General features: G+C 41.5%; 1 protein-coding gene across 1 annotated transcript in view; it reads left to right on the top strand.

Annotated features, from left to right (window-relative positions):
- Positions 1-662: 662 nt before the first annotated feature.
- Positions 663-16,114, top strand: part of qser1 (glutamine and serine rich 1) — a 28,543-nt gene continuing 13,091 nt past the window's right edge. The window contains exons 1-4 of the mRNA XM_053500204.1: positions 663-997; positions 11,527-11,630; positions 11,741-11,902; positions 12,610-16,077. Coding sequence (XP_053356179.1) covers positions 909-997; positions 11,527-11,630; positions 11,741-11,902; positions 12,610-16,077 — 3,823 coding nt within the window. The 5' untranslated portion in view covers positions 663-908. The remainder of the gene's footprint in view (positions 998-11,526; positions 11,631-11,740; positions 11,903-12,609; positions 16,078-16,114) is intronic.

The following is a 16,114-nucleotide window of genomic DNA, read 5'->3' as shown; positions in this document are numbered from 1 at the left end:
TCCCACCTACACAGGGGGTCTGTGTGTGTGGAGTTCGCATTGGTGGGTTCCTCCTGGTACTCCGGTTTCCTCCATCAGTCCAAAGACATGAGGATTAGGTTAATTGTCGTTCCCATAATTGCTCATAGTGTGTGTGTGTGTCCTGCGATGGATTGGAACCTTGTCCGGGGTGTACTCTGCCTCTTGCCCAGAGTCTCCTGTGATTCGATACGATACAGAGGAGGAATGAATGATATGCAATTATAATTATATTAAGTACATAATGTTCATTTTATAAATATTGATTCTAATTTAAAAGGCTTTTTTTTATATGCATGTATTTATTATTAATAAATACTAAATAAATTGTGATTAATTAATTATTAATAAATAATAGATTATATATATCATTTTTTGCATTAACTGTACATTTTTTCTATAGTACATAATTTATTTAAAAAATATATATACAAATATTTACTTTTAATTTTATTTTATAATAATAATAATAATTATTATTATTATTATTTTTTTTTTTATTATTATTATACTATATTACGAATGTGGATAATTAGACAGGTAATGTTATTGTAGTTAAATTGAGAGAAAAAAAAACCTGGCTGAGTGCCAAACTTCCAGCGCGAGTCGGAAGTGGTTATTGGGATCTGGGCCAGAATGGGGAGCACCGCCGCCGCCGCCGTACACTGCTGACTGTGTGTGTTTTTATTATTATCATCATCATCATCATCAGTATTAGAGCGTTTAATACACACTCTGATCATCACACAGCTTTGGCATCTCTCATGCAGATCCACGGACGCGGATCGCCACCGAACCCGTTAATATGTGATCGCGTTACGCTTTAATGTGTGAATGTTCCACAAAACCGTGTCGGGAAGCAGCGTGAGTCCCGAGCCCGTCGCGGGAGCATGGACGGACGCTACCTGGGTTCGGGCTTCACTGAGCGGCGAGCCACGTCAGGCGAGACCGCGGATTGGGCCTACAGCAACCCGGCCAGGTAGGACAGCCGCGGGGAGTGGACAGGACTGGGGCTGGGGAAGCTGCTTGAAGATAGGCCGCTGTATAAAATGCTGTAGATGTGTACAGTATTATCAATGCATGCTCGTTTAAAGTTGTGCACGTTTTAATTTGTACGCAAAAGTGACTATAAGTTTTTACTTACTAGTTAGTCGTGAGTTCTTGAGAGATTATGCTATAGTTGCACGTGACACCACAAAGCTTTTATTTGTTTATTTATTTATTTATTTATTTATTTATTTATTTCAAAGAGATCACGAGTGTCAAAGTTGTAATGTGTGAACTTTATAAACTCGTCTTTACACTGCACGGTGCAGATCTTTAGCTGTGAATCAGGAGAGATTTCCCTTCACGCAGTTGTTAGCTCTTAGCTACAATGTAAATAATCAGTGATGAGCCACGTGTCTGCAACTTTGTCATTGTTATTGCGGTTTAGTTGAGTATCGATTCAACCTCAGCCATGTGCACGCGCTGTATCAGTTACTGCTCGGTTAATACTAACCACTGTGGAAAGGTGTGCATTACAGAGCTAATGTTTTACATTTCTTAGTAGTAACAATAATCTGGAAAATGATGTATAACCATTACTTCAGTAATTTTAAGCCATTTTCTCAGTGCATTTTGTATTGGCAAAAAAGACAAAAAAAAAGATTTTAGATGAGCAGATCTGGAATGTTTATTTGAATAGGCGTCTTGTCAGTCACTTTATAGACACACCCCTTTAGGTTTTCATTGTCAAGTTGCATTGTTTGTCACATCGCAACTCTGACTTTAATTTTTCGATTCGTTTTTATTTGTGGACTAAAGCTTTTAACAATAGTGTTTCATTGAAAACGTCAGCGCCTCCTCAGTGCCCCGACCATAAAGACACTGAGGAGGATTAAGTGGACTGATGAGGCCCAGTGAGCCTGTGAGACCATCAAACTAAAGCTAATGACATCGCCAGTCCTGCAAATTCAATCCAGCGTATTCATGTAGTACTTTTAACAATAGTCATTGTCGGAAGCAGCTTTACAGAATTATGGAAATGCGTGTGAATGAAAATGATCAGATTTTCCCTGAGATGGCTATAGGAAGAAACCTTGAGAGAAACCAGACTCAGCAGGGAACCCATCCTCATCTGGGTGATAACAGATAGCTGGAAATGTTTTGCAGTCAAATCACTGTTTTTTATTAAGTCATACTGTGTGTTAGAAGGCTGGAAGTTCAATATAACCAGACATGTGTTTAAGTTAGTATTCGGTTCCAGTTTCGTTATTGAAGGCTCAGGTACAAAGCTGTAGGGAATTCCAGTCCTCAACTATTGAGCGACTACAGTCTCATGTTCTTAGAGAACGGCCTTCTGCATACGTCGAGGCCAGGACTGTCTTCATGGTAAAGTGGAACCACTCATCCCCAGTCACCAAGGAGACCACACAGGGCCTCCATGCCATGAGATCTCCAACCAGAAACGGGGCACAAGGATGAGTCAGACAGGTCCAGAGGGCAGAAAGGGGCTGGAACACTGGGAGCTCAGGAGCGCTATGTGTAGCTCGACAGAGACAGATGGGGAAGGGGGGAGAGAGAAGATAAGAGAGAGAGAGATAACGGGTAGGTATGGTAATAAAATGTATAAGGTGAATGTATGTTAGTGCAGAGTGCAAGCAGGGACTCCAATTGTCTGTGGAGATTGGAGTTTACTTTAACCATTTCCCACCTAGGAAATAAAATATTATCCATGCGTGAATAAGTAAGTAGATAGCTTAGTGATTATCACCTTTACCCCGTTACCCTACCCCCAGTGTACCCTAAGAGCATCTGGAATATTCTACAAAGATGTTCTGTGCATGTGTCAAAACATGCCACCTGTTGTCCAAAAATGCTACTTAATACATGGCGTGTTCTCCCGAATGGAGGCATTTCGTGAGATATACAGAAGACTTCAAGCACAGTAAAGTGATGAGCCTCTTGTTGCATGTTTGTGAATGACCATCTCACCCCAGGTGGCTTAGATCCCACTGCAATCGCTCCCTTGAACATAGGATGCATCCGTCTATGGGAATTGCACCCACAAAACACCACTTGCACATTACATGGACTCAGCTAGGAGTTATTGACACATCTCCTGTACAGTCCTGACCTTACTCCAAGCCATTTCCACTTGGGTTGTTAAAGGAGTTCCTGGGAGGCCAGAATTTCAGACGTAACGCAAGGCAGTCCGATCATGGCTCTGGCGTATTGAGACAAAGTTCTACCTTAATGGTATCCAAGCTCTAGTGAAACTCTGGGATAAGTGCCTTAGTGTAGAAGCGTATTATATAGAGAAATAAATGTAATTTTTACTCTTATAACTGTGCTCTGTTATTCTGAACAATTGGGCAAAGTCCTGGTTTTGACTTACACAAGGCAGAATTTGGCTGGTAATGATGTGCTGAGGAATATTGTAAAAACCTTATTTGCATTGCAACTTTGTCATTTAATTGCGGAAATATTTGCATCTACACCCTGCTGTTGCCGCATAACATTGTAACAATCGTATTTTTTCATCGCAACCTGCTGCTATCAACCCGCACTACAGTCGCATATTTGGGTGCGAAACTTGCTAAATGAAAGCTGAAGCTTTCCAAATCTTCTTATAAATGTTGGGTGGATTGAGCGTCAGTGGTGTTTGTTTTTTTTTGTTTTTTTTTTATTAATGATGTCATCGCCAGTTGCATGGAATCCAAGAAATTGTTTTGTATGGTACTGTGCTACAACAATGAACTTCAAATCTCCATGAAATTGCAGTAATGAAAAAAATCCTAGTGTTCACAAACATCCTTTAATGAACATTAATTAGTGGAATCATATAGATGGCATGGAATAAAATAAAACTCTCAGGACGGCTACAAATTCAATAGTTGTCATAATTTAAAGCTTAAATATACTTCTTTTTAAGGAGGTTTTTATAAGCCTTAGAGGTCATCAAGTTGTTTCTTTCAACTTGAGTGATGTATTCTGCATAAATTTCACCTGCAAACGAGTGATTTCTGCATGTCTTTAGCTGTAAAGGAACTGCCCCCTTGGAATAAGTTTTTTTTTTTTTTTTCCTATCCAATCAGAACGCTCAGACTGGGAACGATTTTTCCATTTACAGGTACCAACCAAATTATTGTGTATATATTTAGGGGATTTTATTTATGATGACGTGCAGTAAGGGCAAGCATCACGATGCCCCATTGCCATATAACAGTCAGGTAAACAAAGTAGAGACGTCCCCAAAGGTTTTGACAATGACAAAAATATAAATTTTCGCTGAAAGTCTGCTGCTTTCGTATTTTTAGACCATCAGTCTGTGTGGTGTGCCTTCTCAGCCAGGGGAGTGCGCTCACCCACAGTTTTGTCTAAGAACACAGCCATGAATAAAGAATGATAGAGAAAGATCCTGCGAGAGCAGTTTTTCCTTATCATCCAAGAACACTTTGGTGACGGACAATGCCTGTTCCAGCAGGATGGAGCAAAAGTGGCTCGGGGAACAAACCTTGGAAATCTTTTTTAAACACTGAAGCAGCAGACTTTGTGAAAATTAATACTTAGAGCACTCCACAGCTGTACAATCCAATCTCCCATCGGTTTAAAGTAGTAGCTATTTTCATTTAGCAGACACCCTTATCCAGAGCGACTTCCATCTTTATCTCAACAACAGGGACAACGTGGTGGTTGTGGGATGTGAACCTGGGACCTTCTGAACCGTAGTCCAAGGCCTTAACCACGGAGCTACCCCTGATCATAAATGAAACTCACAAGCCGCGCCACATCGAGAGAAGATCCCTCAGTAGTTCTAATGTCCTTTATTGGACAAAAGTGCTTTTGGGGTCTAACATTCATCCATCGTTTTTAACAAACTACGTTTTCACCCTCCCCCTTGTTTCATGGGACACAATAGCAAATCGACCTGTGAGCGAAACGATTTGATATGAGTGTTTATTGAACCCACAAAATTCTCCTCTTGGGGTTTGAATATGCATATTCTGGGTCATGTCCAGACCACACACACACACACACCAAGGCTAAATGTGAACCTTTTAAACGTTCCTTCTCATGCTCAATTAAATATTCCCTCTTATGAACTACACTTTTCTAGGGCCAGCACCTTCAGTGCAGGAGACACAGATCACTGGTCCACTGGCTTCATTTTCCATTTCTGTACAAACATTTTAAGCCAAGTGTTATTACTTTGTATCAGGAAACTGAAACTTATGTGGTAAGTTTGTGGTGTGTGTGGACGGAGGTGTGGTGTAGGCTGAAACCGATTCAGTGTCGAGTCAAGTCAGGTGTCACTTTTATTGACGCGTTACTCTTTTTTCTTTTTATAGTTACAGTTAATGTTGCAGAATGTCTAGGAAGCAGTTTCTGTTATCGCTTACTGTATGTAGTAACTACTATAAATGAGAATATTACCAAGCACTGAAATTGGAGACCCCTTCCATTTTAAAATGTATTTATGACCTTTATATTATATTATATTATATTATATTATATTATATTATATTATATTATATTATATTATATAGCTGATGACACACAATTTTCAATAATAAATTTTGCACTTTCCGTAAATACTGTGTAATTTATATACCTGTTATATATTTCTAATTTAGTTTTATTTAACTTTTTTTATTGTCAACTATCTTTTAGCTTATCGTTTAGTTCTCTAATGCATTTTTTCTATTATAGGGAATTTTTAAGACAGATCCGTTATATAAACATTTCACTGCATATCATAATGTGTGTTGTGTATGAGACAGACTTTTCATTTTGCATTCGAATAACAGGTTTCCTTATATCAGATTCTATAATCAGACAGTTTATTAGGCTTAGACAATGTGGATGTAATTTAAATTAACATGCCTTACAACTAAAAAAGTACATTTAGTATTTATTTATTTGTTTGTTTGTTTTATAACTCTTGCTTACAAATATACATACATGTATTCATAAATGTGAGAATCTTGAAAGATTACAAGAAATATTAATATTACTAATAATTAATTATAGCTATATAATCATAACTGCCGAGGTAATCCATAATAATAAGTAGATCATTTGTAACTGAAGTCAGTCAATTCCTAAATAGCTCAATTTCTTAAACATTAAATTGGGTTGCTGGGCTACACGGATCTCCTTGCAAGCTTCTTACCACCACTGATGTATGACAATGATGACATTTACGGTATTAACTTGATATTAAATTTTTTAACTCGGTATTAAATTATTTTAACTCGGTATTAAATTAAGTCTGTATATTAACTTGATATACTGGCACCTGTCAGAAAAAATGGCCAGTTAATCACATCTGAGCACCAGATTGTAATGGCTAGACGACTGGGTTAGGGCAATGTTAAAACGGCAGGTCTTGTGTGGTGTTTCTGAGATACGTCCAAGAGTGGACAGGATCATGGGTAGCCAAGGTTCTTTGATGCACAGGGTACCAAGGCTAGCGCAGCGGCTGTGTTGACCACTTACCTTTAGAAAAGATGGCACCAGGATGCATTGTGGGATGAAGGCATGCCGGTAGAGTTGATCATGGATCATGGAAACGGTATTCCCTGATGGTAGTGGCCTCTTTCAACATGATAATGTGGACTGTCACTTTGCAACAAACAGGTCCTGGCCTTTAAGTTCTCCAGATCTCAGTCTAATCTATGATCTACGGGGAGGATGGACAAACGCATCCAATCCATGGAGGCTCCATTTCCAATGCTTTGGTGTTTAATAACGTCCATGCTTCCAACAGGTCAGAGCTGGTTTGGCCTCACAAGGAAGAAACGTCCACATTGTTAAGCAGATGGTTTTAATGATCTGACTGACTGATGTACAATCTCACGGTATGGTGGATTGTCCATGTCATGCAGTTCTAAAGTGCAGTAAAGAAAGCACATTATGGAAGGTGGATATTTCTCCACTTCACTGCCAGCTCATATCTCTAGCAGGCAGCATCTGTGTTTGTTATAAATGGTCAATGCATATATCAAGTCTGTAACGGATGAATAGATATTTCAGGTTTCAGTGGTCACTGCTGGATGTAGAATGTTGCATTTTGCCAAGATTATGCAATCAAAATACTGTGGAATAGTGTTTGTCTGTTAGGAAAGAAGGCAGCTGTTGTCCATTGCCCAACATCCACTTGGACTTTTAATCATTTGAGTGTAGGCATGTTTTTAATATATGATAATACTTTCTATCCTGCTTGTCCTGGTTTCACATTAAAAAAACGAGCAAACAGTTTTTGTTTCAAAGGACGAGTAAAAAGCTAAATAAATGGACATCAGAAATCATGTTAAACCTTGAAATGATACATTTACTTAATCTATTGTACAGTCGCGGCCAAAAGTTTTGAGAATGACACAAATATTAGTTTTCACAAAGTTTGCTGCTAAACTGCTTTTAGATCTTTGTTTTAGTTGTTTCTGTGATGGACTGAAATATAATTACAAGCACCTTATACGTGTCAAAGGCTTTTATCGACAATTACATGACGTTTATGCATAGAGTCAGTATTTGCAGTGTTGGCCCTTCTTTTTCAGGACCTCTGCAATTGGACTGGTCATGCTCTCAATCAACTTCTGAGCCAAATTCTGACTGATAGCAACCCATTCTTTCATAATCACTTCTTGGAGTTTGTCAGAATTAGTGGGTTTTTGTTTGTCCCCCCGCCTTTTGAGGATTGACCACAAGTTCTCAATGGGATTAAGATCTGGGGAGTTTCCAGGCCATGGACCCAAAATTTTAACGTTTTGGTCCCCGAGCCACTTAGTTATCACTTTTGCCCTATGGCACGGTGCTCCATTGTGCTGGAAAATGCATTGTTCTTCACCAAACTGTTGTTGGATTGTTAAAAGAAGTTGCTGTTGGAGGGTGTTTTGGTACCATTCTTTATTCATAGCTGTGTTTTTGGGCAAAATTGTGCGTGAGCCCACTCCTTTGGATGAGAAGCAACCCCACACATGAATGGTCTCAGGATGCTTTACTGTTGGCATGACACAGAACTGATGGTAGCGCTCACCTTTTCTTCTCCGGACAAGCCTTTTTCCAGATGCCCCAAGAGGCCTAATCAGAAAATATGACTTTGCCCCAGTCCCCAGCAGTCCATTGACCATACTTTCTGCAGAAGATCAGTCTCTCCCTGATGTTTTTTTTTTTTTTGGAGAGAAGTGGCTTCTTTGCTGCCTTTCTTGAACCCAGGCCATCTTCCAAAAGTCTTTGCCTCACTGTGTGTGCAGATGCGCTCACACCTGCCTGCTGCCATTCCTGAGCAAGCTCTGCACTGGTAGCACTCTGAATCCTCTTTAGGAGACGATCCTGGCGCTTGCTGGACTTTCATGGACGTCCTAAAGCCTTCTTAACAAGAATTCTTAACATCTTTCCTTAAAGTTCTTGATGATCCTATAAATTGTTAATATTGGTGCAATCTTAGTAGCCACAATATCCTTGCCTGTGAAGCCAATTTTATGCAACGCAATGATGGCTGCACACGTTTCCTTGCAGGTCACCGTGGTTAACAATGGAAGAACAATGATTTCAAGCATCACCCTCCTTTTAACATGTCAAGTCTGCCATTCTAACCCAATCAGCCTGACATAAAGATCTCCAGCCTTGTGCTCGTCAACATTCTCACCTGAGTTAACAAGACGATTACTGAAATGATCTCAGCAGGTCCTTTAATGACAGCAATGAAATGCAGTGGAAAGGTTTTGGTAATTTGGAATTATGTTAATTTTCATGGCCAAGAAGGACAATGCAATTCATCTGATCACTCTTCATAACATTCTGGACTATATGCAAATTTCTATTATAAAAACTCAAGCAGCAACTTTTCCAATTTCCAATATTTATGTAATTCTCAAAACCTTTGGCGATGACTGTATGTCTGGCATTCTTCCTGCATTTATCATGCACACACTGCAATCTCGCGGTGTGATGGTTAGTCCGTGTCATGCAGTTCTAAAGTGCAGTGAAGAAAGCACATTATGGATGTTTAGGAAATAAAACGGTAATGAATAGCCTCCAGTTGATTTATCTGCTGGTTAAATACCTTCACAGACCGGCTTTTATTCAGTCTAACATGGAGCACCTGTAAAGAAATGGCAGATGTGGCCTACCACTGCAAATGAAAGGTTTCCATCTGCGGTAGATAATCATAGTATGTAGTGTTTTATGCTATTGCATAGCATCGTTTTGATCACGGGCTGGTCTTACATCTCGGATGTTGCTTTCAGGTGAGTTCATTCCAACTTACTCTTCACACATTCCCATGATTCGCGCGAGTTTGATTCCCGGTGATGCTGTAACCTCTCGCAGCCGGAGGTCTAGAGAAAGCTCATTGGCCGAGCTCTCTCAGAGTCGAGGGGTGAGAGGTACTTAGTGCTCCCACATTTATCACAGCTCTACAGCTAGTCAGGGGCATCTAGGAAGATAGCGATGCAGATGTCCTCCGAGTGTGTTACGCCGCTCCCTGAGCGGGCAGTTTGAAAAGATGCGGCCAAAGGTGCATCACGTGGTTCGGAGGAAACGTGATAGTCTTTTGGTGTCAATGTGGTATGAATTGCCACACAAAAGTTTCATAACGCAAGTATATATACAGTGGTGTGAAAAACTATTTGCCCCCTTCCTGAGTTCTTATTCTTTTGCATGTTTGTCACACCTAAATGTTTCTGCTCATCAAAAAACGTTAACTATTAGTCAAATATAACATAATTGAACACAAAATGCAGTTTTTAAATGAAGGTTTACGTTATCTACATGGCCCTGTGTGAAAAAGTGATTGCCCCACTTGTTAAAAAATAACTTAACTGTGGTTTATCACACCTGAGTTCAATTTCTGTAGTCACCCCCAGGCCTGATTACTGCCACACCTGTTTCAATCAAGAAATCACTTAAATAGGAGCTACTTGACACAGAGAAGTAGACCAAAAGCACCTCAAAAGCTAGACATCATGCCAAGATCCAAAGAAATTCAGGAACAAATGAGAACAAAAGTAATTGAGATCCATCAGTCTGGTAAAGGTTATAAAGCCTTTTCTAAAGCTTTGGGACTCCAGCGAACCACAGTGAGAGCCATTATCCACAAATGGCAAAAACATGGAACAGTGGTGAACCTTCCCAGGAGTGGCCAGCCGACCAAAATTACCCCAAGAGCGCAGAGACAACTCATCCGAGAGGCCACAAAAGACCCCAGGACAACATCTAAAGAACTGCAGGCCTCACTTGCCTCAATTAAGGTCAGTGTTCACGACTCCACGATAAGAAAGAGACTGGGCAAAAACGGCCTGCATGGCAGATTTCCAAGGCGCAAACCACTTTTAAGCAAAAAGAACATTAAGGCTCGTCTCAATTTTGCTAAAAAACATCTCAAGGATTGCCAAAACTTTTGGGAAAAAACCTTGTGGACCGACGAGACAAAAGTTGAACTTTTTGGAAGGTGCGTGTCCCGTTACATCTGGCGTAAAAGTAACACAGCATTTCAGAAAAAGAACATCATACCAACAGTAAAATATGGTGGTGGTAGTGTGATGGTCTGGGATTGTTTTGCTGCTTCAGGACCTGGAAGGCTTGCTGTGATAGATGGAACCATGAATTCTACTGTCTACCAAAAAATCCTGAAGGAGAATGTCCGGCCATCTGTTCGTCAACTCAAGCTGAAGCGATCTTGGGTGCTGCAGCAGGACAATGACCCAAAACACACCGGCAAATCCACCTCTGAATGGCTGAAGAAAAACAAAATGAAGACTTTGGAGTGGCCTAGTCAAATTCCTGACCTGAATCCTATTGAGATGTTGTGGCATGACCTTAAAAAGGCGGTTCATGCTAGAAAACCCTCAAATAAAGCTGAATTACAACAATTCTGCAAAGATGAGTGGGCCAAAATTCCTCCAGAGCGCTGTAAAAGACTCGTTGCAAGTTATCGCAAACGCTTGATTGCAGTTATTGCTGCTAAGGGTGGCCCAACCAGTTATTAGGTTCAGGGGGCAATTACTTTTTCACACAGGGCCATGTAGGTTTGGATTTTTTTTTCTCCCTAAATAATAAAAACCATCATTTAAAAACTGCATTTTGTGTTTACTTGTGTTATCTTTGACTAATAGTTAAATGTGTTTGATGATCAGAAACATTTAAGTGTGACAAACATGCAAAAGAATAAGAAATCAGGAAGGGGGCAAATAGTTTTTCACACCACTGTACGTTTCATAATACAAGCTTACAGAAAGTTGGACTGGCTGCTCTGAGGTTGTCGGTTTGAATCAGTATCATGTAAAGGCTGATTAAGATCTGCGTCATTATAAAAATTTGGAAAAGTGAAATCATTGCATTCCTACTCACTTATTTTCTATCTATCTATTGTTTGTATATTTTTTGTTATTCTCACTCACGCAACGACAAAGTGTTTATCCTCTGTGTAATTACAGGATCATATCATTGTTGATACACAAAGTGTTTAGATAAACAGATTTTCAGATTTCATAATGCATTATGCAACTGTGTTGCTTTTAGCTCCAGTTATGGTGCGAGTCACATAGAGACAGAGCTTCCCCAAAGGCAATCCTATGCCTCCAGTCATACACTCACTACCTACACCACCTCTCATCACCCCACAGGTAAGCATGCAGCGCTGCTTTAGACAGGAAGCAATTTACCAATCACAAGCTCACAATTTCCTGTGAATAATTATTTTCATCCCATTCTATGATGTCCTACTGCTGGGTAGGTGTATCTGGTGTCTTTGATGCTAGTCTGCACACCACCGGAGGGAGCACTACTGAGTCATCAGTCATGAATTTCCTTTCTTCCATTGAATCCCGAGGCCTTCAGGCTGGACCTGCAGCCACATCTTCACTTCCTCAGTTCAGGACTTCACCATGGCAGACTGGTAAGAGAACAGCTTCTGATATCTATTTGAGAGTAAATGTATGCATTTAAACGTCTGCAGGTAACTAGTGATAAAAATTTCCCTGCCTGGAAAAAGGTCACTATTACAGAAGGGTCAAACTATTGGCCTGCATCAAGCAAAAATATTGGAACGGTCATTCAGGCTAATCAGACAAAAAGCTTCAGTTTTCTAGGGAGCATAAATATTGGAGCAATAAAAAAGGTCTGGAGTCTATTCCAAAGCGAAAGGTGCACCGGGGTATGAAAGGAAGGTGCATGAAGTGATGCACCCATCATGCACTGCGCCCACCGTAAAAGCCTCTGGAGGCAGTGTTATGATCTGGGGTTGCTTCAGTTGTTCAGGTCTAGACTCAGCAACGTTATGCAACGTAAAATAAAATGAAGTCAGCTGACAACCTTAATGTATTAAATGAACAGAGTATCAGAGGATCCAGGATTCAAATTGTGGAAAAAGTGCTTCTGGGAGCATGAAACATATTAGTGTGCATGTATTTATAAGCATGCATATGTATTTATTCATTTGAGGTGGTGAGATCTTTTGTCTGATTTGATCTGTTGAACGGTCAGTACCAAGGTCACTGGGCCCCTTGCCAACATGTGTGTAAACCATCACCTTAGGATCCGTTAAAGCAATAAAGTTTATGTGCAGCTGAACAGCTTGTTCCTTTGTTTCATTTCCCTCTATAGGCACAAATTCCTCAACAGAGCTCTTTCTTACTGGAGCTCTCCCATCTTCTGGAACATTTTCTACCCTGTCTGCTCTTTCTTCCTACCAGCACCCCGGCACCTTTCCCCCTCGGAGTTTCCCCACATCGGCATTACCTGTTCAGCACACTACATTTAGCCCATCAAATGGCCTGCTTTCTCCTAATGACCCTTTACTTCACATGAAATCTTCGCAAACCACTGTGCCAACAGCTTTTGCCTTCGACCGCCTGGGTGGTGCTTCCCTGGGCTCCAGCCTCCCAATCCAGTCCTCCACATATCGCTCAGCCCAGGAGTCTGCGCCACATCTTCTCCAGCCACAATTCAGCCTTCTGCCATCTCCTGTGAGTAACTCTCAGCAAACTATCCAACCTTATGGAGCGCCAGTTTTCTCCAGCTCCATCGAACGAGCACTTCAGCGTGAATGTAGTGTCATCAAGCACCACCAGCGGCCTTCCAGCACCCAGCCTGTCCAGCAGCAGCTGTCTGTCAGTGCACAACACTCTTTGCAAGATTACCTACCTGACGATACTGATGTCTCCTACCAAGATCCTTCTCGACATACGCCTGTTCCAGACAGTCCCAATGGAATTCCCGGTCAGGCCATCAATAGCACCTCTCAGCAGAAGACAGCCACAGTTCAGCTGCAGCAAACCCAGACACATTCCTCGTCTGTGCCCTCTTCAGGGTTTTCATCCACATGTGGAGTGAAGGCCAAGGATGATTCTAGTGAAGCAGCAGAGCATCTTGGGGAGGGCTCAGAGCTGCATGAGCAGGTAGTCTCATCACCCATGCAACAGCATGGGTATCCTTCCACAGCCCAGAAACAGAGCTCTGTGATTGCTAGCCAGTCACAGCCATATTCTTCAGCACAGCTTTCCAGTTTGATGTCCATAAGCCCTTCCCAAAGCTACATTAGATCACCAAGTCTCATGAGCAACCTCAGTGAACCGCAAGCCTTCTCTTCCAATCAGCCAGAGAAACTACCTTCTATATACAAAACGTTACCATCGTTGGCTCCTCAGTCAGAAAACGAGACATCTGTTAGCCGCTCTCTTATGTACGCTTCTGGCCAAAAGCACATAATGTCTTCAGCATCGAACAGAGAGGAGTATAATGAGCAGGCACAAAGGCTTTGTATGGGCAATGCCTCTCACAATTATTCTTCCAGCCACTCTCAGAGCCTATCCACTGTTAGTTATTATCCCCAGGGACCTGAATCTGTTAGTCCCTCTCAGAGCTATGCATCAGGTCAGTCTGTCACACCTAGTCCTCCCTTTTCTTCCTCCTTTGCCCACAGTTTACCATCCGGTAATTCCACCCGGGATTACACCCTGATGCAGTCTTCTCCAAGCAGGACAGATGATATGCTGTTGCAGCAGACCCAGAAATACTTACTGTCTGACCAGTCAACAGCCTCCACCGTCACTTATACGCAAGCCATCCAGAATAACCAGTCCGCAGTGGAACAAAGCTCAGCCTATGGCAAAAGTAAAGAAGATGAGAGTATGTTCCTCAGCTCCAAAGAGAACTGTGGAGAGCTTCCTATTCAGAATATACAGGCATTACAACAGGCTTCAATAAGTAGTTCTACCCAGACTGTCACAAATAGTGATGTTGGGGTACAGAGTAATGTTGTATATGTTGTTTTAAAAATGGAAGACAGACAGGCTCATAGCGTGATCCGAAGCAACTCTCGATCCGAAGATCAGCTAACAGGTCTTGCACCAATGTCTTCTATCAAGGATGAGAGAATTAGTACTTTAATTGGGCAGTTGCCAAGCACCACCGATTCTCATGTCTCCTCTGGAACAAAAAATAACTCTACGTTAATGCAGGCCTCCCATGTGACTTTAAATGCTGACCAGTTGAAAGAAAACCCTGTGCTCCTTAAAGTTCCCACTGCTCAGCAAGAGGACCAGAGTAACAGAGGAGATCATAGGCAGTTGTCGCAGGAACAGGCACAGTTTGTTCAGCTGCCCAGTGCCCAAGTTCTACTGGAGCCCTCTCAGATGATCCTTCTTCAACCCCCTTTGCTCCATACAGGGCCAAATCAGTCTAAGCCAGTTCAAACGCACCCAGTTTCAGTTCAGTTCCTGCAAATGAATAATGAAATCCTAAATTCTGCAGTCAGTGGGGTTGAGATTTCGCAGATAGCCCCCCAAGCTAGGGAGTCCACAAAGCAATACCCGGTACAAAAAGACACTTTTAGCCATCCGACTAATCAGCATGATGCCAAGCAGCACTTTACCTTAAGCTCTATCTGTTTTCCCGATTCCATGCTGATGACAGATGAGAGGAACATTCTGTCCAACGTGGACGACATCCTAGCTGCCACAGCAGCTGCCTGTGGAGTCACACCACAGGACTTTAAAACCTCATCCTCTGAAGGGGACTTGGGATCCATATCCAGCCCTTCAGACTCGAAATGCCACTATGAGTTAGCTAATAACAAGCATGACGCTAATACCTTCCCTTCACAGCGCATGATTTCGAACACGCAGTCCATTACTTTATCTGTAAATGGTGGTCAGTTGACAACAGACATTCAAGTTAATGGAAACCAAGAATTCTCTCACATACAGCAAAATGGCGCTAAGCATGAATTATCTGACAAGGTGTCAGAGCACCACAAGAAAAATGAAGTATTCCCCAAGGGGCTTAACAGCAATGAGTCTTCTATAAATTCTAATGGAGGTACTATTAACACATTTGCCAACAACCACACAAACTATAATCTAACTTCCCAGGAGTATAACCTCACTGGTTTTGAGAAAGCAGACACCATATTAAAAAATAAGAATCAATCCAAAGTAGTGAAGAGTGTTAAGTTGGAAGAAAAGTTGGCAGAATGCTCTGCTGATGGTCTTTCAAAGAAGCGAGTCAGGTCAAAGGGTTCTTCCAAGCAAGCTAGTGAAACTGAAAATGGTCAACCAAAATCTCAAAAAAGAAGTGGCCAAGTAAAACGTCAGAACTCCAAAGGAAGCGAAACAAGTCCGTCCTCTGCCTCTGAGGGCTGTCTTGATGGCTACCAGCAACAGGAAAGAATACGTCAAAAAATAAGGGAGGTAGAAGAAAAACAGCCAGATGTTAAAACTGGGTTCATCGGATCTTTCTTGGACTTTCTTAAATCCGGACCCAAGCAGCAATTCTCATCACCACCCATACGGTCACCCAACCGCTCAAGAAAGCCTTCAGTTCCTAAAAGACCTTTTAATCAATTGGCACTGCCCCCTAAACCCATTCCACTATCAACTCCAGTGGTTTCACCAGACATCAATACTGTTAGCTCTACTAAAAGATTGGATGAGGATCTTCAGAAAAACCTGGAGACACTTCCATCCTTCTCGTCAGACGAAGATGAATCCGTTGGTAAAAACCAAGACCTTCAAAAGAGCATTAGTTCTGCACTTTCTTCTTTAGATGAGTCCACGGAGAAGCAACCCTCAGGTGTGTATTTACTGTTAATGCCTAATGCCTTATCTCT

The sequence above is a fragment of the Clarias gariepinus genome, chromosome 7 (genome assembly GCF_024256425.1).
Source record: "Clarias gariepinus isolate MV-2021 ecotype Netherlands chromosome 7, CGAR_prim_01v2, whole genome shotgun sequence".
In the NCBI taxonomy this organism is placed as follows: domain Eukaryota; kingdom Metazoa; phylum Chordata; class Actinopteri; order Siluriformes; family Clariidae; genus Clarias; species Clarias gariepinus.
This window is presented reverse-complemented; position numbering and strand designations above follow the sequence as displayed.